The sequence below is a fragment of the Alosa alosa genome, chromosome 7 (genome assembly GCF_017589495.1).
Source record: "Alosa alosa isolate M-15738 ecotype Scorff River chromosome 7, AALO_Geno_1.1, whole genome shotgun sequence".
Lineage (NCBI taxonomy): Eukaryota > Metazoa > Chordata > Actinopteri > Clupeiformes > Clupeidae > Alosa > Alosa alosa.
Window position 1 is genome coordinate 12192186 of NC_063195.1, and position 22329 is coordinate 12214514.

The following is a 22329-nucleotide window of genomic DNA, read 5'->3' on the forward strand; positions in this document are numbered from 1 at the left end:
AGTAATAAAGTTTGTATGAGTAAACTTATAAGACCTGTTTAATTACAACACATATTTTCTAGCTGTCTTACAGTGAATTAACAACAGTGAACTGCTCAGGGGGATCGAATCCTGGGATCATGCTCACTTAGTTAAATAGCCTATAAAAGGCCTAGAAAGAGATCTGCATGTTCACAAAAGCATAATTCAAATGCATAAGGAAATGTCAGAAATGAATGAAAATGTCAGAAATGAAAAAAAAAAGTCTTCTCATCGGATACGTTGTTGTTCCCCCACAATAGCTGGTTCGTCTGGGGACCTTTAAGACTCTTGCTCCCACACTGCTGCAGATCACCGAGAGCTCCCCCTCTGGTTCGTCAAGAGAACTGCAGGACAATACATCAGAACAGTGACAAAGTACTCATCATGACAAAACTTGTATACATTTTATAAAAAAATAAAAATGTAAATCTTCTCATCATGTTTTTTAAACTATTTTGATTACTCATGATTGCATACATTTCATTTTATAATGTTAATATCTGGATTTGATATGAACAGTGGAGATAGTTTTTAGATCATTTTCCAGACTCCAGATCTTCCAGATCAGTCTAGTTTTCACAACTTTCATCCAAAATGTTAGAGTGGACATTATGCTATCCACCTGCAGCCTGCCTGTTGTGTTTGCTTTGGACACAAGCATACTGGACATCGTCCTCCACTCCTGCAGCCTGCCTGCCCTGTTTGCGCTGGACACTGGCGTGCAGGACGTCGTCTTTCTCTTCTGCAGCCTGCCTGCTGTGTTTGAACTGGACACTGGCGTACTGGATGTCGTCCTCCACTCCTGCAGCCTGCCTGCTGTGTTTGGGCAGGACACTGGCATACTGGACATCCTCCTCTGCTCCTCCTGCAGCCTCAGCCCTGGCTGGACAAGTACCCTGACCCTGCTGAGATGATTACAGAAATTACATTATTCTATAGCCCATGTAATGATATCTAGGGGAAACATAACACTTCATGAATTGCATATTTGTACCCTAGGATAAAGGATAAAGACAGGAACGGGACACCTCACCTTTATACTGATGTGTCTTTTATTCATTCTGCAGTGCCTATGAAAATAAAGAGGAATCAAATGTAAATAAATACAGTATATGCACAGTGCATGCAGTACATATGAACTCTATAAGTACTGACCTGATCCAGACCAGCACACAGATCAGAACTGCAGCTCCACAGACTGAGACTCCCACTGACAGGTACAGTACCGGCCTACGGTCTCCTGTGAGGGACAAACAGATTAGCGAATTACTGAGTAGTCTATAAACAGTAAATTCAAGTGGAAACTAAAGATTGATAACACTATGCATGGAGTGAAATAAAAGGAAACTCTCAAAAAGAAGAGACAAGGAGAGATGAGAAAAATACCCAGATCTGTAACTGTGATGGACACAGCAGTAGAGTTCTCAGCTCCATATTTGTTTCTGGCCTCACAGTAGTACTGTCCTCCATCCTCAGAGCTGATGTTAGTGATGCTGTACTGCTGTCCTGATCCTACTGGAGTGGACTCATCCACCTTAAACCAGGTGTAGCTCTCCACAGGTGGGTTGGCAACACTGCTGCAGGTCAGAGTCAGACCAGGACCAGCAACAGCTGATGTGTTCTTTGGAGGAACTGGTGAGAAAGGGGGGAAACCTGCTGAGTATTAGTATTTGTTACTTGTGCTTGTTAATTGTAGGCACTCGTACGTATACTTGTACTGTAAAGTTGTACTAGAGTCAATGTGCTTGCTGACAATGACCTTGTCATACTCACACATTACATTGAGCTTCACTGGTGTAGATGCAGTTTGTTTCTTGTTGCCTTTTAAAGCACAGGAATAGTAGCCTTCATCTTCAATACTGACACCGAGAAGCTCAAGTTCATTTCCGTATTTCTGTTTCCTAGGTGATTGTTGTTCATTTCCGTATTTCTGTTTCCTAGGTGATTGTTGTTCATTCTTTCTCCATATCACTGTGGAGCCCATCACATTGCAGGTACTTCTGCAACTCAACTTCACGTCATGACCCTCTATCCCTGGTTGTGGAATCATCATTGTAAGGTCTTGAGCCATTAAAATAGAATAAATGCAATTATATAAAACAAACTATAAAGAATATAGAAGAGATTGTAATACAGATTAATCAAATGTGCCTCAAAATCTTAACATGTTATTTTACTGACAACAAAATGCAAAAATAGTGATGTGATTGTACGCACATGATAAGCAGGTGTCCATAATCATATATGAATAACCTTATTTACCTGTGACTGACAAATTGACCTCAAAAGGACTTTCCCTTGTCTGATGTTTATCATCAGTCTCAATAATGAGTTGATAACTTGAGCTGTCCTTCTTCTTCAGGTTTTGTATTTTCATTGTGCAGTCGGTGTCATTTTTCCAAAAATACTGCACACGACCTCGGTACGCAGCATTCAAACTGAGATCAATAGGTGTCTTTCCTTTCCGAGTTGTGATCCTCCAGTAAACTTTAGCGACAGTGAAGTTACAAAGATTCTTGAACGAGCAAGGTATGACCACTGATGATCCTCTCACAGCACATATATCGCTGTGAAGCGCTACTGACCAACACTTTTCTACATTATTACTCAAGACACCTGCAAAATATATGTAATTTATTTTACATAACAGTGAGTAATTTAATTTATTTTACATAACAGTGAGAAATCAAAAAGGTTCATGGACACACTTATGGATTAACAAAATGATTGATGAATGACTCGATTTGATATCATCATTACTCTCGGATGTGACAAACATGCAGAACTGCTGTATGAACTGACCAGAACTCTCTTGTCTGACACTCTAATCTGATGGAATATAAAATGGCGTAGCCTACCTTGGCTGGTGAGCAATACAAGAAACAAAGCCAGAGGAAGTGCAAGGGTCAGTTTCATCTTCACTCATGCTCTTTCTCTATCAAACAGCTACATGTTAAACAATACTCAATCACTAGAGCTAATCATTATAAAACACTAAATCGTCACAAAAACAATTTGTTATTGAAGAAGTTAATACTTTACATAACTGTAAGAGAGAGAGACTCATTCAAGTAAAGTGAAGTTGCTCTTTGTCTCTCTCTCTCTTTCCCCCTCTCTCTCTCTCTCTCTCTCTCTCTCTGTCTCTTGTTATTCATGAAGGCGTTCTGAAACAACTAGCTACTGCATACTTGCCCAGGTCCAAGCACTATGCTAACATCACACACATACACATACACTCTATTGATACACACACACACACCTTGTTAAACGAGTTAAATGAATAAATGGCATAACCTCAAAACAACTTTGGCATTGCCTATTCAAAATAGGCTACAGCCTACGTTCTTAGGTTAAAGGGATACACAACCATTAGGGGAAATACGATCATTTTCCACCTCTCGGAATGATCAAGGAACATTGTGAACGTACCATGGGCGCAGCAGCACTGTGATATCACACAGCACCTGAAAATAGTCCCCATAGGCTATAACTCATAATGTTAATTGATTATTACACTGGAATGAGAGTATACTTCCATGTCAAATCAGCCAAGAAAATCGCCACGTTCCATTTTCTTTGAGAAGAGACAAGTTTTAAATAGGAAATTACCAGAAATCTTAGTCACTTTTAATCATGATGCTAACTGGCGAATATGATGCTAATGGTCTAATCAGATTCAATGATATATGCTAGGCTAGAGCTAAAAGTGGTATCGCCAGACTCAGAGAATGGCTGGATAAACTGGAGAAAAGTAAAAGTCAGTGGTGTAGTCTATTTAGCTGTATTGGGTACACTGTGATGTAGTCTAGTTAGCTGTAGTGGGTATACTGTGATGTCATCTAGTTAGCTGTAGTGGGTATACTGTGATCAACCCCACATTTTAATACCTTTCCTTGCCCATTTTAAGTGGGCATACTGAGATGGTGATGCTTTTGAAGTGGGTATACTGCATAGCCTTGCGTATCACGTAGACTACACGACTGCTAAAACTCAATTGTTAAACAGGTTATTGGATGAATAATCTATATGTCATGAATCATACCATATCAATAATTTATTGTCCTACCTTATAAAGTTGCAGATGAATCATATCATATCAATAATTTGTTGTCCTACTGTACCTTATAAAGTTGCAGATGAATCTTAATCCTGTCAGATGTGTGCAACACGTTATTCTCATGGCAATGCTGAAGCGGAACTCTGCTTTTATAGACGCTGTGTTTTTTTCTTTGAAACATCCAATGAGCGCAGACAGCAAGAGTACAGTAGTTGAGTACTTCACATTGTTCAGTGAGTATCTCTCTGATGGGCTTAATGACCTCAAAATAGCAGATTCTGGATGTAAATCAGAATTGTATTAATGTGTCTTAACTGTTTGAATTGTGTTTTTTACTGTAATCATTCTGAAATGATGTAGCTTACCTGGACTGTGAGATGGTATGGTTGGGAGAATACAATAACTGCAAGATTTACCAATCATACAACTTTATAAGGTAGGGCAACAAAATATTTATTTGATATGATTCATAACAGATTATTAATCAAACAGCCCAAATTACAATTTAATTATATTTTGCATTAATTGTGTTTTCCCCAACCAAACTATTTCCCAGTTCAAGTAGGAATGATAACCAAACACATTCAAACAGTTAAGCCACAATAATCCAATTAAATACTGTATATATTTTTGTCACCGCAAAAAGTTATTCCCTCAGCAACAGAGTTTGTGTTTTTGTTTGTATGTTTGTGTGTGAATCAACCAGTGGTACTCTTTGCCCAACTGTGAGCACACAAGGTTCCATTATGGTCAGCGTGACCTAAATCTCACGCGTGTGGTGTGCTAACCTCTGTGGCAAACATGCCTGCACTCAGAAACTCCCTTGCCACAGCAGTACATGTAATGCTACTGTAGCTGCTAGTTGGTTTATTTTTGTACTTCCTGTCTCTGTGTGAAAGCTGTTACAAATGGACGGTTACAAATGGCGGGCCCTGTAAGACAGTGATATTGGCCTAAGAGTAAACTGAGTGAAGTCACATTCAAAATAACATTTTGTTGAACTCATAGAGAGACAGTACGTTATGTCAAACCATTCAAACAGCATGAAGGAAAGAATAATACAATAAGTGACTGAAGAGACATGTGGAAGGAGAGATAGTGGGGGGCAATAATGTGGTATTTGTCCTCCTGAGGTGCCCAACAACAATAGGCTGTGAAAAATGACAAAGATGCTGACACACAGGGCAACATATCAGTGAAACACAGCCACTCAGCACCACATGGGTTCTTAGTGAATAATTAAATTGAACATCGCTCTGTATTACCATTCTGGTCTGTATTACCATAGAAATTGATGTTCAAACCATATCAGTACATTTAACAGAGGTACTCTCATAGGTCTTTCTCAGGTTGTTACCGTCTTGTGTGCGTGCGCGTGCGTGTGTGTGTGTGTGTGTGTGTGTGTGTGTGTGTGTGTGCTTTCTTTCAATCCAAATAGCCAATTTGGCTTCTAAACCCACAAAGCCCTGACCCCTCATATGAAGGTGTGGTGTGTATCTGCACAACATGACTGACTACACTTCATTCTTAACTTTAACAATTTATTTCAATAAAATTACATTTTACTTTATTCATATGCAACACAACCGAAATAGCACTACATGCAACAGTGATACATAATTTGATGCAGATTTAGTGGAGGCATAGGGGGAAATAATAGTCAATGTATGTTTTGTAATGGCTGTAGAATAGCCCCTTAAGATAGGAAGAAGAGAAAAGAAGAGATGAGAAGAGAAGAAAAGAGAAGAGAATTCAAACCCAGAAAAGGAAGCAGTGTAGAGTGTTTTAGGCCCCATTACAGTTAGTGGTGCCCCCTACTGGACATGTATACAGCTCAGTCATTGTTGCATTGATTCAGCATCTTGTTGCATCTATTCAGCAAAAGCAAATTTCAGATGCATGAGAAGGTCTTCTCATCTCAGGCTTTGCTGTCCCCCACACTAGCTGGGACACCTTTAGACTCTTGCTTCCACACTGCTGTAGATCAGAGCTCCCCCTCAGGTTGGTCAGGAGAACTGCAGGACAATATCAGGACAGTGACAGAGTACTTACATTAGCATGGCAGAAACATGTTTATAGTTAAAATGTAGTTCTCCCTCTATGTTTTGAACAATGTATTTTCTATTTTTTGGTGTATTGTTTACTGACTGCTTGATAGTGTATATCATTTTGGTCACTTTGTTTATGATTTGAGAGCAGTGGTTTTGAGCACAGGTAAAACTGTTTTGACGTAAAAGTTGTACATAGAGCTTGAAGATGAGGTTTTGTGTTTATAATGTTTTAAGAAAATGGACCAAGGTTTCAGAAATTGTGTTTTAGCAATTGAGAAAAACTGTCATTTACAGGACAAAATGGAAGGAAAAATGGGAAACAAAATAGGTTTTAGACCAGAGTTTAAGACCAATCAAGTTGTCTCCCAAAATGGCACCCATTTTAATGGAGGATTTTAATGTAATTTGGAACAGTAGACAAAAAGTTACTTATATACTAAAAGAATGACATCTGATGACATTTGTTTTTTTTTATGTTTCTGGCATTTGTAGGTCAAAAACTCACCACTGTGTTGTTCCGGCTTTTTTAAACTGCACACTGGCATACTGGACATTATCTTCTCCTCCTTCTGCAGTCTGCCTGTTGCGTTTGAACTGGACACTGGCATACTGGATGTCGTCCTCCACTCCTGCAGTCTGCCTGTTGTGTTTGGGCAGGACACGGGCATACTGGACGTTGTCCTCCACTCCTCCTGCAGCCTCAGCACTGGAGGGACAAGTACCCTGATCCTGCTGAGATGATTACAGAAATTCTACATTATTCTACAGCCTATGTAATGACATATGTAGGGGAAACAGCAATTCATGAAATGCATATTTTTACGCTATGGAGAAAGACATGGACAGTAGACACCTCACCTTTATCTTCATGTGTCTTTTATTCATCCTGTGGTGCCTATGAAAATGAAGAGAAATTAATCAAATGTAAATAAATAAATACCTACAGTACATACATATAAACACTATCAGTACTGACCTAATCCAGACCAGCACACAGATCAGACCTGCAGCTCCACAGACTGAGACTCCTGCTATCACATACAGTACATGACTTTTTGCAGGAACTGGTGAGAAAGAGGGGAAACCTGTTGAGTATTATTTATGCATTTTAATTTCAAGCACTCTACTTGTACTGTATACTTGTGCTCACTGATGACCTCTATGGGATGGTGGTGGTGGTGGTGGGGAGGGGGCATTGGGTTTCATGAACTATCAAAGCTAATGGTGGGGTTAAAGATGGGGCCGTAAATACAGTATGTCCGGGTGCAGGTCTGGCTTACAAGCACACATTAAAGAAAGCTATTCTAAAGCCATTAGAAAACATCAAATAAGCCATGGAGACAGTATTTTTCGTTGATCAACCACTACAGAGCTTGGCCTGGAATATAGCCTCAAATCGCAAACAGTGGAGTAGCTATGGGCAGTAATACTGTTCAAAAAAGCACCAAACCTCGTCAGTAGCTTGCTTAGGGTCTCTACACATAAAACGAAACACCTAGTTAGAAGACTGTTAAGAACACTTACCAACTGTCTATATTTTTGAAGAATACAATGTGGTGCCACATATTTTGAAATGTTATTTGAAATAATCAAATATGTCTTAAAGTTGAGTTCATAAAGTAACTTTCTTTGCTTTCATTTGATTCCCAATCAAGATACTGTACACTGGTACAAATGGCTTTACATTGTTAATATGCAATGTTTAGAAATGTAAAATCATAGAATTTTAATCATGTGATAAAATATGTGATTATTCACAACTAACTATAGAAATTCAGCGATTAATAGTTTGACAGCCCTAATATATATATATATATATATATATATATTATAAAACGTAAAAATGAAAATAACATGACAACAGCCTAAACATACATAAAGAGTGAATGAAGGAAATGAGATGTTGAGTTGAGAATGTTTACTAGTCTTTTAATGGTTCACCTTTTGGTAATATTTGGTATTGCAATATTTTAGTGTTACAAGACGTGATAATTTTTACATGATTTTGTTAAAAAGGGACCACTATGCTCATTTAGGCTAACTACCCTGTAGGCAGAATTGCTTTGTGGAATACCTCACTAACTTGATGAATATAAATTCAGGTACATTATAACATTTAGGCCTCAATAATAATGCAAATGTTGCAATAAAATAAAAGGTCTAGGCTAACTTTTATAAGTGTGTATGTGTTTTTAAATAGCCTGTCAACAGACCTTAGTCTATTTAGGCCTGAATCATTCACGAATATTGAATTGCTGTCTTGCATTAGCTTTGGTGCTAAATGACTGGGTGTGCAAAATTCATCACCTTAAAAAAGATTTTGTCATATTGTGACCCCCCTCCCAAATGCTGACCTGAAGTTGGTGCCAGTGCTTGTGCCATATACAGTACTTGTAATATAGGAACACAGTTCATACTCACACATTACATTGAGCTTCACTGGTGTAGTTGCAGTTTCCTTGTAGCCTTTTAAAGCACATGAATAGAGGCCTTCATTCTCAATACTGACATTCTGTATCTGGATTCTGTATTTCTGTTTGCCAGGTAAATCTTGTCCATTCTTTCTCCATATCACTTTATGCTTGTCCATCTCACTGCAGGAACTCATGCAACTCAAATTCACCGCATGACCCTCTATCACTGGTTGAGGAGGTGTCACTGTAAGGTCTTGAATCATTAGAAAAATAGGATAAAATCACAATGAAGATATTTCAATACAGATTGTGGTGGAGTGTTGTCACAGTTGAGTATGAACTACCAACCAGCCTGGCTCTTTGATGTTGTGGTCAAGCTGCAGGTTTAGTACCCCAAGACCGAGGTGTGAGGTTGGGTGGGGTCACTGCTCTCTCCCTTAGCTATAAAGGGTGTCATAAGCGGAATGGTTTGCAGTAAGGCCATCGGTGGCGTGCCCAATGTGTGAGTTGTATGAGGGACACCACGGATAGGTTGATCCCCGTGTATGGGACGAGATGTGTGAAGTACTAGAGTGTGGGGCACCCTGGGATGGGAGAAGTACAGCTGGTGGCTGCATGAGGGACGTCAGTGTATGTGAAGTGGGGAGGGCAGTGTGACGGAGTCCCTACAGTTGAATATGCACTCTGACAGTCATAACAACAAGCAATACAATCCAGCGCCATCAACTCATCAATAATCTACAGCACCTGAATGTCACCCCACCCCTCATCCACTGGATAAACAACTTTCTCAGCAACAGGCCACAGACAGTGAAAATAGGGACAATAACATCATGGACCATCATCACCAACACCAACCCCCCAAGGTTGCATACTCAGTCCCTTCCACTACATGCTTACCACCAGGCCCATCACAGATTTTGCACAGTGCTGCTCTGATAACTACCTCCAACTCAACATTGACAAGACAAAAAAACTGGTCATTTTTGCATCAAAATCACCACCTGGACTCACTCACATCACCATCCATGGCCAACCAGTTGAACAGGTCAGCATTTTCAAATATCTGCTTATCTCTCACCATTGACAATAAGCTTAACTTCAATGAACATGTCACCATTACACAGAAACGTGCACAACAGAGACTGTATGCAATAAGCAAACTAAGATCACTGTATGTTGTCCCCCATCTCCTTCTGTTACTCTACAAAAGCATCATCCAACCCCTTCTACTCTACTGCTCACCCTGTTTCTTCACCATACTAAATGTCAGCAGCAAGAACAAACTCATTAAAATCTCACACTTAGCATCCAAAATAATACAGCTTCCCACCCCCAGCCTCACTGATGCAAATGACAGCCACCACACGCCTTGCACACACCATTGTAAGCAGCCCTGACCATCCCCTGAACCGGTTCTTCACCCTACTCCCATTTGGCCGCAGATACAGAGCCCTGGACTGGAAAAAAGTGCACTTTAAGAAAAGTTTTGTACCCTCAGCTATCATGCACTAAACAAACTCCTGTGACAATCATCTAGGGGTGGGGTGGGGTATGGTGTGTGTTATGTTATATGCTATGTGATATGCTATATGTATTAGGCTGTATATATCCTGCATGTACATCAACATCAGATGCTGCTGTCTTTGTTTGGAATGCAATGATGTGTTTGAAAAAGAATACCCCTATAGGACAATAAAGACTCTATACTATACTGGCTCTTTGATGTAGCTGTCAAACTGCAGTTTTAATACCCTAGATTTACCTGTGACTGTCAAATTGACCTCAAACTGGCCTTTCCTTGTGTGATTGGCATTCTTAATCTCAAAAATGGGTTGATAACTTGAGCTGTCCTCCTTCTTCACATTCTGTATTTCCATTGTGCAGTTGGTGTCATTTTTCCAGAAATATTGAACACGACCTTTGTATGCAGCATTCAATCTGAGATCAGTAGGTGTTTTTCCTTCCTGGGTTGTGATCACCCAGTAGATTTTAGAGATGGTGAGGTTACAAGGATTCTTGAAAGAGCAGGATATGACCACTGATGATCCTCTCACAGCACAGATATCCGTCTGGCTTAAAAGTGCTGCTGACAAACAACATCCTCCCATATTACTGAGGACACCTGCAATATATATATATTTAGTTTATTTTACAGTGACTTAGAGCCTGGATAATATCTGAATCAGAAATTGCAGTTTTTCTTCATATACATATGAATGTGACAGAGACACAAGGGTGATACCATCACTTTATGTTAATCATATTCATGAAGTTATTAAATTATTCTGATCATCACATTTCTCTCAGATATAATGCTGACCTATGGACACAAATAGCACAACTCTCTTAAAATGTCCATTAGTCTACCACTATCTCTAAATGATGGAATTTAAAATGGCGTACCTTGGCTGATGGTCAATATGAGAAACACAACCACAGGAAGTGAACTTGTCGCTTTCATCTTCACTCATGCTCTTCCTGAAGCAAATTAGAAACATATATTAGAAAAGGCTCAATGTTAAACTAAATAATCTCTAAACAATTTGTTATAGTAGCACTCAGGGGCATTGTGCCTATTCAATTATAGTGGGCAGGTGCCCGCCCAAAATCACAAGATTCTTTTTTCTACAGTGGTGCTTCATTTCAACGCATTGTTATTAGCTAATCAGATAGCAGTTACTGTGTCATCCACTCATCTCTCTCTCTCTCTCTGGTCTCCCCATTCAGCTGTTTAATAGCTGGTGCTGGTACTGAACCGCTATTGGTTGATCTATGTTCAATAGGCGATCCTTATGAACTGTCTGTTAACAATGCAAGTAGCCTAGCAGCCATCCAATGTAAATACTATGAAAATAGGCCAGACTACTAGCAGTGTCTCATTGAGGAATTAGCTTAGCATAGCCTACATTCAGCTACCAGTAAACAGAAAATAAAAAACCTCACATTTGCCTGAAGGGTTTTAGCCTACACTGCAAAATGTTTTAGGCTGTATGCTGTTTTTTAATGAATAACGAACAATGTAGGCTAAAGTGACTATATGATCTTATCATTTCATGTGCCAGAATGAAAGAGGCAGTGAAGGACAAGACAAGGCAGGTTTTGATCTTGAAAAGAGTTTTTAAAATGAGGTGACACAATCCTGGTTGTCTTTTTTTGTTGAATAGACAAGTGGATGTCACTTTGGTTGTGAATCATATAAACGTAGGCCTACACATAAAGAATCAAGAGAGAGCAATGTAAGTTAAAGCTGAAGACTATTGATACACTACCTCTTTCTCTCACACACACACACACAAACACACACACACACACACACACACACACACACACACACACACACACACTAAGAGCAAGACACACAGAGCACAAAAAATATACAGACAAAGTGTATGCATGCATTTTGCAACACATTCATGACACAATGTCACCCACAACCACAGCTTGTGAGTGTCTGCAAAACGAGGTGCTATCTCGCACAAACTACAGTAAGAGCAATTCACACATACTAAGAGGCAGTGAAACTAAACCCAGCGCACATCAGTCTATTCTCCCCATTACTGAATACATCTACAAAATAAAACACATTCGAGAGTATAAATATGCAAATGCCTCGATGCATAATAATTACAGTAAATGTCCACTGTGGCCAAGGAGCTTGGTTCATGACATACCATGACTTTGTTTCATGATCACTCAAACATCAGTAGGTGCAGGTCACCCATGACTTCTTGGCCACAATGATGAACAAAACAATATTTTACAAAGTTACTGATTACCAGTGATGGGAACAACGGCATTAAAAATAAACAGCATCAACACATGCTCTCACAACAACAATACCGTTATAGGCTATAGATCAAGTAATACGTCGCCTTAAGCAAGCAAAAGGATGCCTTTAAAACATTGTTTTGCTGGGTGTAGCGACAGGTCAGCAGTAGCCTACAGAGACTGACTGGTTATGAGAAAATTGAAATAAGGGATATTTTACAGACATTTTACATGACATATATGACAAAATAAAAATGTAACACAATACTTACTTGCCCTGATAACCAGATACTTTTATAACACTGTTCCACAGTGACTAACTCGGTTACTTTATCGTAGAAGTAACATTCGTAGAAGTAACATCGTAGAAGATACACAAAGCATTGCTGATATATGCTTTACTGAACTTCCTCTCAGTCTTGAGAAACAGTAAAATCCCTTGTGCTGTTTAAATGCTTTGGGTGGTCAGACTGTAACACAGTCATTGACCATAGTGGTGCCCTAAAATAACATATATGTCTATAGGTTGTGATACATGTATCTATAAATTGTAAAAAATAAGTTTGTTGTGAAATCTTACCATACGAGGTTGTAGATTAATCTTGATCCTGGTGATATGTGCAGTCTAGGTTATTTTCAACGCAATGTTGAAGTGGAACAAGGCTCTTGCAGGCGCTGTGGTTTAACTGTAAAAATAACAGCCAATGAACAGCAAGAGGGCAGTGGTTAACTAGCTGATACCCTTCAGCGAAAAGCTCTCAATGACACGGCCCATACTGTCTCACTGTAGATAATTTAAGAATGATAAACACACACACACACACTTGTAAACATTTTCGCTCCAGCAATTTAATGAATTCAAATGTTTTTCTGTCACAAGACAAAGTTGTTCCCTCTGTGCCTGTTTGGATGTTTACACGTTGCACTGCTGTGAGAACACAATGGCATGCTAAGGTCAGAGAGTGACCTTATTGAGTGATCACCTCTATCTAGACCCGCAGAAATTGTTCCCGATTGCCACACTGCTAAAACACAAGCATGCTCCTTCTACTGTATGTGACGTAGAAAAACTGGTTAAAGACTGCCAATGTGTTTTTAATAATTTTATGGTGCTCAGGTTTTAGAATCCGAAGAGAAGTGAAAAGGAAACTGCTGGTCATCTAATGTAAATGTATTTGACTGGGACAAGGTCAAGCTGTAGTTTTTATGTTTGACCACATGATGGCAGCAGACTGTCAAGTTGCTTGCAGACCATAAATTGCCCTCAAAGCCATTTCATGGATCCATACAAGCCACTGGTTTCAGTGTAAACAAGAGCATCTCATAATGACATAGAGTGCAGCTTGTGAGTGTACTTCACTGAAAGCAGTTCAAATCCATACGAGTTACATACATGTCACCACTTCATCAGGGCTCAGTGATCAAGTTTCAAGTCAAGTTCAATGTTATGAAAATCCCCCTACTGGACATGGTATGCTACTACAGAAGCAGAACCAGAAGACTTTAGTCATATTTAGGCCAGCAGGGGGAGTAGAGGAGCAGGGCTTGATCACTGATGATCACACAGGCTTTGGCCATAAGAGACCCAATCATCTCTAGGACAAATTTTTGCTCTACTCTTACTAGGGATATCTAAAATAAATGCATACATGATATGATCTATATCATTTAATTACTTATTACACTACAGGCAGTACAACACCTGAATGAAATTGAAAGAGTAATATTCCACTTGTTCATGCCACATACTGTATATAATTGTGATCTCATCAAAGTATCCAGAGTCGATGAGTACAAGCTTCATCATTACAAATGTTAGTTCTTGTAGCCAATAATGTATAATGCACAAAAGCAGGATTTCAGCCAGACACAAAATGAAGTGTGTGTATGACTTCAGCTACATGCATTCCAATACATATTTCTGTCCTTGACAAATGTAAAACCACACGCAGACTGAACACAAGTAATGGGTCAAGCAGTTTTAAGCTTTTTGTTTGCTGGTGTCTGACCACAGACCAAAAGAAAAAAGAGAGTGAACTACAGTATTTTCTCATGTGATGCTGACCACCACTCTAAAGGTTGAAATATTTGTCATATTTTTTCTTTGGCTGCAGATATAGAGTATGAACACTTTCTCTCTGAGTTACAAAACAAACACATCTGATCTGAACTCATTTATCTTTTAATAAGAAAAAGTGCATCAGTGAGTGCTGTTTTTATACAGTCAAGTGTCATTTCTAGACAGGTGGTAAAAGCTAGAATTAGCAAGGCTAGTTGTAAGTAGTGCTACGAGAGGAGATAGTCTCTGAAGAGCTGGGTCTTCAGGAATGTTTTGAAGATGGAGAGGGATGTATGTTAGATGTATGTTATGGATTGTATGCTAGAACAATGGCCGGGTGGAAGAGCCTGTGCTTTGGGTGCTGTAGCTGTTCAGTCAAGGGTGCAGCAATCTCATCACACACAGAGTTTGTGTAGCAACATCTGCTCCAGCTGACCGTCAGAGTGAAAGGTGTAGGGCTAATGTTTAGTCAAGGGCTAGCATTCCATCAATCAGATTGGTCATTGAGGCCGACTGCCACTGGACGTGTCAAATCGGCCACAACGAACGCCGATGGCTCCGCCGGCTCCGACTGTCCAACAAAGTCCGACGGCCGATAATCGGCTTGGTGTGTCCTGACCTCTACAGTAAAGACATGTAGAAGGAGAGAAGCACATCAGACAGAGGACAGGAGGAATATGGGGGTCCAGTGGTGTTATGAATGTCTGCTGGGCATGATGTGCTACTACAATTCAATGTCACTCAGTCCCTTGGTTAGTCACTGATCAAAGTCCTTTTGGGCATGTCCCTCCAATCGGCGGCCATATTGCCATGCACTTTGGGCACTTATTTGGCATCTATTTCAGGCAGAACTGTGCATATGCGCAAGGCACTACAGATGATTGGCACAATGTGTTCACATGTCGACTTTTGGCAGCGGAAGGGGTGGGATATGTGCCAGACAACTGCCATATTGTTGTCACAAACTAACCCCATACATTTTATTGTGACATTCTTTGAGTGCTGTGCCATTAGAAACTCTCTATGTCTTCATAGTAATCCATCACCCTCAGTTCTACCTCTGACTCTGACATGGATAAAATAATAACATACATTCTTACACCACATTACATTACAATCTTTACTAACTGAAATGTAAAGAAGATGGGAATCAGTAACAGTTGCATTTATGTTATTTGCAAAATGCTGGAGAACATTTTTTTTAACCCGTTTAATCCCAAATTTTTCCCTGACTTGAATATATCAAAATCATGTGTCTTGAGTAACCCTTTGAAGTAATCAATTACTATTTTTTCAAATTTTGAGTGAAAAGGAGTCTTTTATGCTTGGTCACAATTGTGACCGTTGGGAATGTATGTAATCTATGTAAAAATTGGCACACTTAGAATATAATAGAGAATTTCAGAGGCCATGTTGAGAAATGCCATGTGATACAAATGTAAAAGTAAAGAACAGACCTGGGACAATGTCCCCATATCATCTCTGAATGGAATTTAGTGGAAATTAGATGATTGTACAATGAGATGTGTGAAAATCCCTAAAATCGGACTATGTTGTTTCCCAACGGTCACAATTGTGACCGTCATCATGTTCACTCATGCTATGAGAACGCTGAACAAAGTTCACATATTTCAATTGCATCCCTCCATACTAGACACCTTAAAGATGATGTGTACCAAAAATCTTTGTCCTATGTTTACATAAACATACTTTTCTAAGCTTTAGTTTGGGAGCTTTTGGGTGGACATTTTCTGGTCAGGGTGCAACCAAAACATAAGCAGCTCTGGCCATGTGACAAATTACACTACACATTTAACGCTGCACATATTTAACTGAGACCCTTTCAGGTTTCTATTTTTGGGAGAAATGTATTGATATTTCATCCAGTAACAGTTTTAAAGGCACAAGAGCAAGATTTTTTTGTACGGTCACAATTGTGACCGTTGGGATAAAACGGGTTAAATAGAGGACAATGAGGGTATACTACAGAAGCAGAACCAGAAGACTTTAGTCATATTTTGACCAGCAGGGGGGGTAGAGGAGCAGGGTATGACCACTGATGATCCTCTCACAGCACACAGGCTGTGGCCATGAGACACTGTTTACCCAGTCATATCTAGGACAAACTCCTGCATTACTCTTGCTAGGGACATCTAAAACAAATGTATAAATGATATGAGATATGACTGAATTACTTATTACACTACAGAACTACACCAGACAGAAAGTGTAACTGTCATCTTCCATTTTTCATGCCACATAATGGTCTGGAAAAAAATAAAAGACCACTGCATGTTTTCTGATGTCATCCTATGATTTCTAAGTGATATTTGGTCATATTCAATTTTTTTTTTTCAGAGCTGTATATAATTGTAATCTCATCAATTGTAATTGTAATTGTAATCTCATCTATCTATCTATCTATCTATCTATCTAAATGTTAAGTGTCAAACCAGGCTAATAAACAAACAATGCAATGGTGAGTAAGTCAAAGGGTAAAGGCACATCACTAAGTTGTAGTCCGTTAATAAGAAGAAAGGATGCATTTTTTTTTTTTTTTTAAACATAAGGCAAATATTGTCTTCAATTTTCACAGTTTAGACATTGATAAACTTGATCATGCTGAAGTGGAACAAGGCAATAACTAATAAGCAAGGGTGCAGTGGTTAAGTAGTTGATACCGCTCAGCGAAAAGGTCTCTGGCATGCTCAATGACACGGCCCATACTGTCTCACTGTACAGAATTGAAGAATCATAAACACACACACGTGTAAACATTTTAGCTCCAGCAATTCAATGAATTCATGTGTTTTCCCTCTGTGCCTGTTTGGATGTTTACACGTTGCACTGCAATATTTCTTCATGAAAAATAAGACAAATATTGTCTGCAATTTTCACAGTTTCACAGACATTGATAAACTGGATCATGTTGAGTGTTTTTAGGGTTCAGACTGTGGTTAACTGAATCACTATGGGTGAGTCTCAGACTCTCATAAACTGAACTCATTTGGATGGTGGTAGATTTCTCAACTTGGACATTGTCAGCAAAATCACCGGCATCCTAGGCAGAACTCCAATCAATATACAATACTGTTCATGCATTTTAGCATCGTCATTACAGACTTTAGTGGTTTCTTACCTGTTTGTGTTTTCTTTTTGCCACTGCTGTCCTGCATTGGGGCGGCCGTGGACTACTGGTTAGCACTTTGGACTTGTTTCCGGACGGTTGCCGGCTCAAACCCCGACCAGTAGGCACGGCTGAAGTGCCCTTGAGCAAGGCACCTAACCCCTCACTGCTCCCCGAGTGCCGCTGTTGTTGCAGGCAGCTCACTGCGCCGGGTTTAGTGTGTGCTTCGCTTCATTGTGTGTTTCACTAATTCACGGATTGGGATAAATTCAGAGACCAAATTTCCCTCACGGGATCAAAAGGGTATATACTTCAAATACATTTCTTGTTCCAACAAAAATTGCTTTAATGGAAACAGTAGCATGCTTTATTCCCCATTATAAGTGTTCTATTCTCTGTATCACATTCACTCACCTCAGGCAGAAAACAAGACAGAAAAAAAAGGTCAGTCAGATCAGGACTGAAAACAGCTGTGGTGTTTTTCGGAGAAACTGAAGAGAAAGTGAGATACCTAATACATTTTATGAATTGTTGGGGGCCAAGCAGCGAAGATGCAAATAATACATTAATTTATGTGCACACATGTACACAAAATGACCACACCCTCTGCACACACTCAATTACAAACACAAAAAAACAAAGTAGGAAATGACCACCATTTGACAAGCGTGACTTATTTTTGTGGAAAAAATGTGCTGGACTGGGCGGCGGTCATATAGTCTAAACTCATAAAGACACTGAGAGTGAGAGAAGGGCATCAGACAGAGGACATGAGGACTATGGGGCCCAGTGGTGTTATACATGTCCCCCTACTGGACTCCATATGCTACTACAGCTCAATGTTACTCAGCACCATCAACTCAAATGTCTATAGTGATGCATCACCATCAGCTCTATCTATGTCTGTGAATACAATTGACCACTGAATACATCTCCTCCAATGCAGTGTTGGATTCATAAACTTGGATAAAAAATTAAATACATTCTTACACCACATTACAAAAGAGGAAGACCAAATATGGTAAACAGCAACAGTTGCATTTATTGTACTTGCAGACATCCTGCAGAAATTCATGAAAATAGAGGAAAATGACTACATCTGCCAAAATATGTACAGTGTATATTAAACACAAAACAATTATTTAAAAAACATGTGTATTCGGTAAAACAAAAACAATCAACATGTGTTTTTTTCCCCTTTTGGGCTGAATTAGCTAGTCTACCATCAGCCATTGAACAGAATGGGGGGCTGAATTAGCTAGTCTACCATCAGCCATTGAACAGAATGGGGGGCTGAATTAGCTAGTCTACCATCAGCCATTGAACAGAATGGGGGGCTGAATTAGCTAGTCTACATTACATTACATTACATTACATTACATTACATTTGGCTGACGCTTTTTAACCAAAGCGACTAACAACATGGTAAACAGTAAGTTTTTAGAACAATTCTCACAATTTTAGGACAGTTTAAAAAAAACCAAAAAAAAACATTAGAGTACAGTAAGAATAAGTGCGTCGGTGAGTGCTGTTTTTAACAGTTACTTGTCAGTTTAAAACGGCTGGTGAGTGCTAGGATCAGTAAGACTTGTTGTAAGTGTTGCTATGAGAGTAGGTGTTCTCTAAAGAGCTGGGTCTAAAGAGCTGGGTCTATGAGAGTAGGTGTTCTCTAAAGAGCTGGGTCTTCAGGAGTTTTTTGAAAGTGGAAAAGGATGTCCCTGCCCTTGTAGGAACTGGCAGTGTGTTCCACCAACGAGGAACAACAGATGAGAAAAGTTTGGATTGGCTTGAGCGTGCGGTGGTAGAGCTAGGCGTGGATTCGATCAGAGGGCCGCAGAGCGGTCTGGAGGTAGTGTAAGTCTGTATGAGGGCATTCAAGTAGGTGGGAGCCGAACCGGAGACTACTTTGTAGGCAAGCGTTAGAGACTTGAATTTGATGCGGGCCGCCATAGGTAGCCAGTGTAGCTGGATGAGCAGCGGGTAACATGTGCCCTTTTGGGTTGGTTGTAGACCAGGCGCCCGCCCAGCGTTCTGGATCATCTGAAGTGGTTTCACTCGCGCAGGCTGGGAGACCTGTCAGGAGGGCATTGCAGTAGTCGAGTCATTGAGATGACTATTGCCTGAACCAGAAGTTGGGTAGCATCTTGAGTCAAGTAAGTCCTGATTTTCCGTATGTTGTAGAGTGCAAAACGGCATGCCCGGGCGACTGAGGCAACATGATCCGAGAAGTTTAGTTGGTTGTCAAGAACAACTCCTAGATTTCTTGCAGTCCTGGTCGGTGAAACAGACAGGGAGTCAAATTTGATGTTGATGTCGTGGTGTATGGTAGGTTTAGCTGGGATGACCAGGAGTTCAGTCTTTGAGAGGTTCAGCTGGAGGTGGTGTGCCTTCATCCATGTAGCTATGTCTGAAAGGCAATCCGAGATCCGTGCTGAAACCAGTCTACCATCCGCCATTGAACAGAATGGGGGGCTGAATTAGCTAGTCTACCATCAGCCATTGAACAGAATGGGGGGCTGAATTAGCTAGTCTACCATCCGCCATTGAACAGAATGGGGGGCTGAATTAGCTAGTCTACCATCCGCCATTGAACAGAATGGGGGGCTGAATTAGCTAGTCTACCATCAGCCATTGAACAGAATGGGGGTGGAACATCCTCCCTCTCTTGCAATCTCTCTATGACACTGACAGATGACAGTACAACTTAGGCATGTTGCATTTACAAAAGAAATAGAAAATTTCATCATTCTCTCATATCATGACTTTCTATCTATAGGCTGTAAATTTGACGTGAAATGTCACCATACAAGGTTATAGATTAATCATGATCCTGGTCAAAAAATCAGTAATGCCTCGCCTTGTCTGAATGGTGTGAATACATTTGAACTCTTTACAACTCATTGAATGCAGTGTTGGTTTCATAAACATGAATTAAAAAAGGGACTTGTTGGTATGTCTATATGAAAAGAAGAAAACAACAGCTACAGTTAAATCTGATCTTATTTACAAAATGCTGGAAGACAATTTTGAAAATTGAGAATATACTGTATATAAAGTCTTAAACTAACTAGATGATTGATATATGTTAGTTAGTTAGTTAAAGGAATGTAAAGGAATATGCCATTTTCATAGTGGGGGGCTGTGCGTTCAGTGGTTAGGCCTTCAATGATGACTATTTTTTGACAAAAATAATAATAGGGGGGCGTTACGTTAACGTTATTTTTTTTTTACATTTCAGCGTTAAAATGCAATTTCCCAGCATTTCATGGTGGGGGGAATAGTTTTCTCTCTCCTACGCGAGTCTGTAGCACTAGAATCTTCGTTACACAAACAATTAATGCTCCGATTGCTTATTGGTTAACAGATCACCCTCAGCAGCAAAGTAGGCTGCTAGGCTATTTATTTACCACCCATATTCACAAGTACATTATAAACTGCTGCCTGCTGCTGCCAATAAAGACGTGCAATTTAGTCAATGTCATATTGAAAGTGAACACCAAGTGTACTCAAGTATGGGTTTGTGCAGACTACTTTGAAATATTTAGGCTATCGGTTGCCTAATTTATGTTCATGACTCGCACGCACATATCGCACTGCCACCGGTCTACAATGATGTGTCCAAACCATTTAGTAGTTTAATCTGACATCAGCAAACTTGCTTCAGACTGTGGCTCTCCTATTTAGTTGAAGCTCTAACGTTAACGTTACAGTGCAACTGTTCTAGGTACCACGCTGCTCTGATTACTCACGTGAAACTACAGTAGGCTATCCTACAGTGTTTGCCAAACGTAGGCTATTTCGCGGTAGGCCTACACTATGAGAAAATATCTCAACGGAAAATTATAAAAAAAAATGTCACAGCACACCACCATGCTATTAAACATAAAAGTCACCAGATGTACTGTATTGCCGTATATATATGTGTATTGGCCTAATGCTGCTACTGCTTGTTGGCTATTTTAGAATGTCTGATAGCCTGGTCTGATGGTCTGATTTCACCAATAATTTTCACAAAACTCAGAGAGATAAAAAGTCAGACTAAACTAGCAGGGCAGGGAACCAAAGACAAATGACAGTTTTCACATAGATGCCGATCCAGACATCTTCACCAAAGCCACCAACTCCTCAAGCTAGCATACAGTAGAGTAACCAAGCAGACACTGCAGTCTGCAAGCAGCACAAAAACAGTTTTTATATAGAAAAGGGCCAGATAACAAGCATCTATAGTACTACTGTACTACAAGTCTATGTTATCAAATAAACATGAAACAAAACTTACCAATTCCTGAATAGGTTACCAGCTACGTGCAGAGCTAGCTGACGTTATGTGCATCTTGCTAACATGTAGTCCAGCTGACACTGCAACGTTACATTATTATTTTGCTTAATGAAGGCGTATCAATATATATTTTTTAAACAAAAACGGTCAATTTACTGTTCATAACTATAACCATAGTCATGTCAGTGTGACATGTAATTTTCCAGTGAATGTTTGTCTGTCTGACTGACAGAAGTTGCTCACGAAGTTCATCACGTAACAGACAGCGTCAAAATTTGTGATGAACGGTTCCGGGTATTCTTTTGGAACATTGCAGGCCCAGCTACAGTCAGACCTGCCTACCTCGCCATAACAGGTCGATTTGATTGGCTAATCAGTCAGATGTAGCCATCAATCAAGCCGAATCCAAACATATGATTTCTAATGGTTGCTTAGGTACCGAAAACGCAGTGATTCCTTGTGAAGGCCTGATGCGGGACTTAACAAGAGAAGACGTGCGATTGGATTAAAATGTATCGCACCCCCTCACTATTTGTTCACACAATCTGCC

The 22329-nt window shown here is 39.8% G+C and overlaps 2 protein-coding genes across 6 annotated transcripts; both read right to left on the minus strand.

Moving 5' to 3' along the window:
• Nucleotides 1-129: 129 nt before the first annotated feature.
• Nucleotides 130-2071, minus strand: LOC125298232 (junctional adhesion molecule A-like). The gene is made up of 6 exons (XM_048248938.1): nucleotides 1795-2071; nucleotides 1408-1653; nucleotides 1177-1261; nucleotides 1055-1091; nucleotides 644-926; nucleotides 130-365 (listed from the first exon to the last, which is right to left on the minus strand). Exons 1-6 carry the CDS (start codon nucleotides 2069-2071, stop codon nucleotides 331-333), a joined length of 963 nt encoding a protein of 320 aa, XP_048104895.1. The 3' UTR covers nucleotides 130-330.
• Nucleotides 2072-5670: 3599 nt separating this feature from the next.
• Nucleotides 5671-22007, minus strand: LOC125297935. Of its 5 annotated transcripts, XM_048248512.1 has the most exons (10): nucleotides 17513-17656; nucleotides 12895-13000; nucleotides 12587-12815; nucleotides 10950-11024; nucleotides 10309-10668; nucleotides 8551-8796; nucleotides 7106-7193; nucleotides 6988-7024; nucleotides 6635-6861; nucleotides 5671-6093 (listed from the first exon to the last, which is right to left on the minus strand). In XM_048248512.1, the coding sequence occupies exons 4-10, from the start codon at nucleotides 11005-11007 to the stop codon at nucleotides 6063-6065; spliced, it is 1047 nt and encodes a 348-aa protein (XP_048104469.1). In that variant the 5' UTR covers nucleotides 11008-11024; nucleotides 12587-12815; nucleotides 12895-13000; nucleotides 17513-17656; the 3' UTR covers nucleotides 5671-6062. The 5 variants fall into 5 exon arrangements, with proteins under 5 accessions (XP_048104469.1, XP_048104467.1, XP_048104470.1 ...); XM_048248510.1 differs by lacking the exons at nucleotides 12587-12815; nucleotides 17513-17656 and adding an exon at nucleotides 21780-22007; XM_048248513.1 differs by lacking the exon at nucleotides 12587-12815 and having other exon boundaries at nucleotides 6635-6858.
• Nucleotides 22008-22329: the final 322 nt, after the last annotated feature.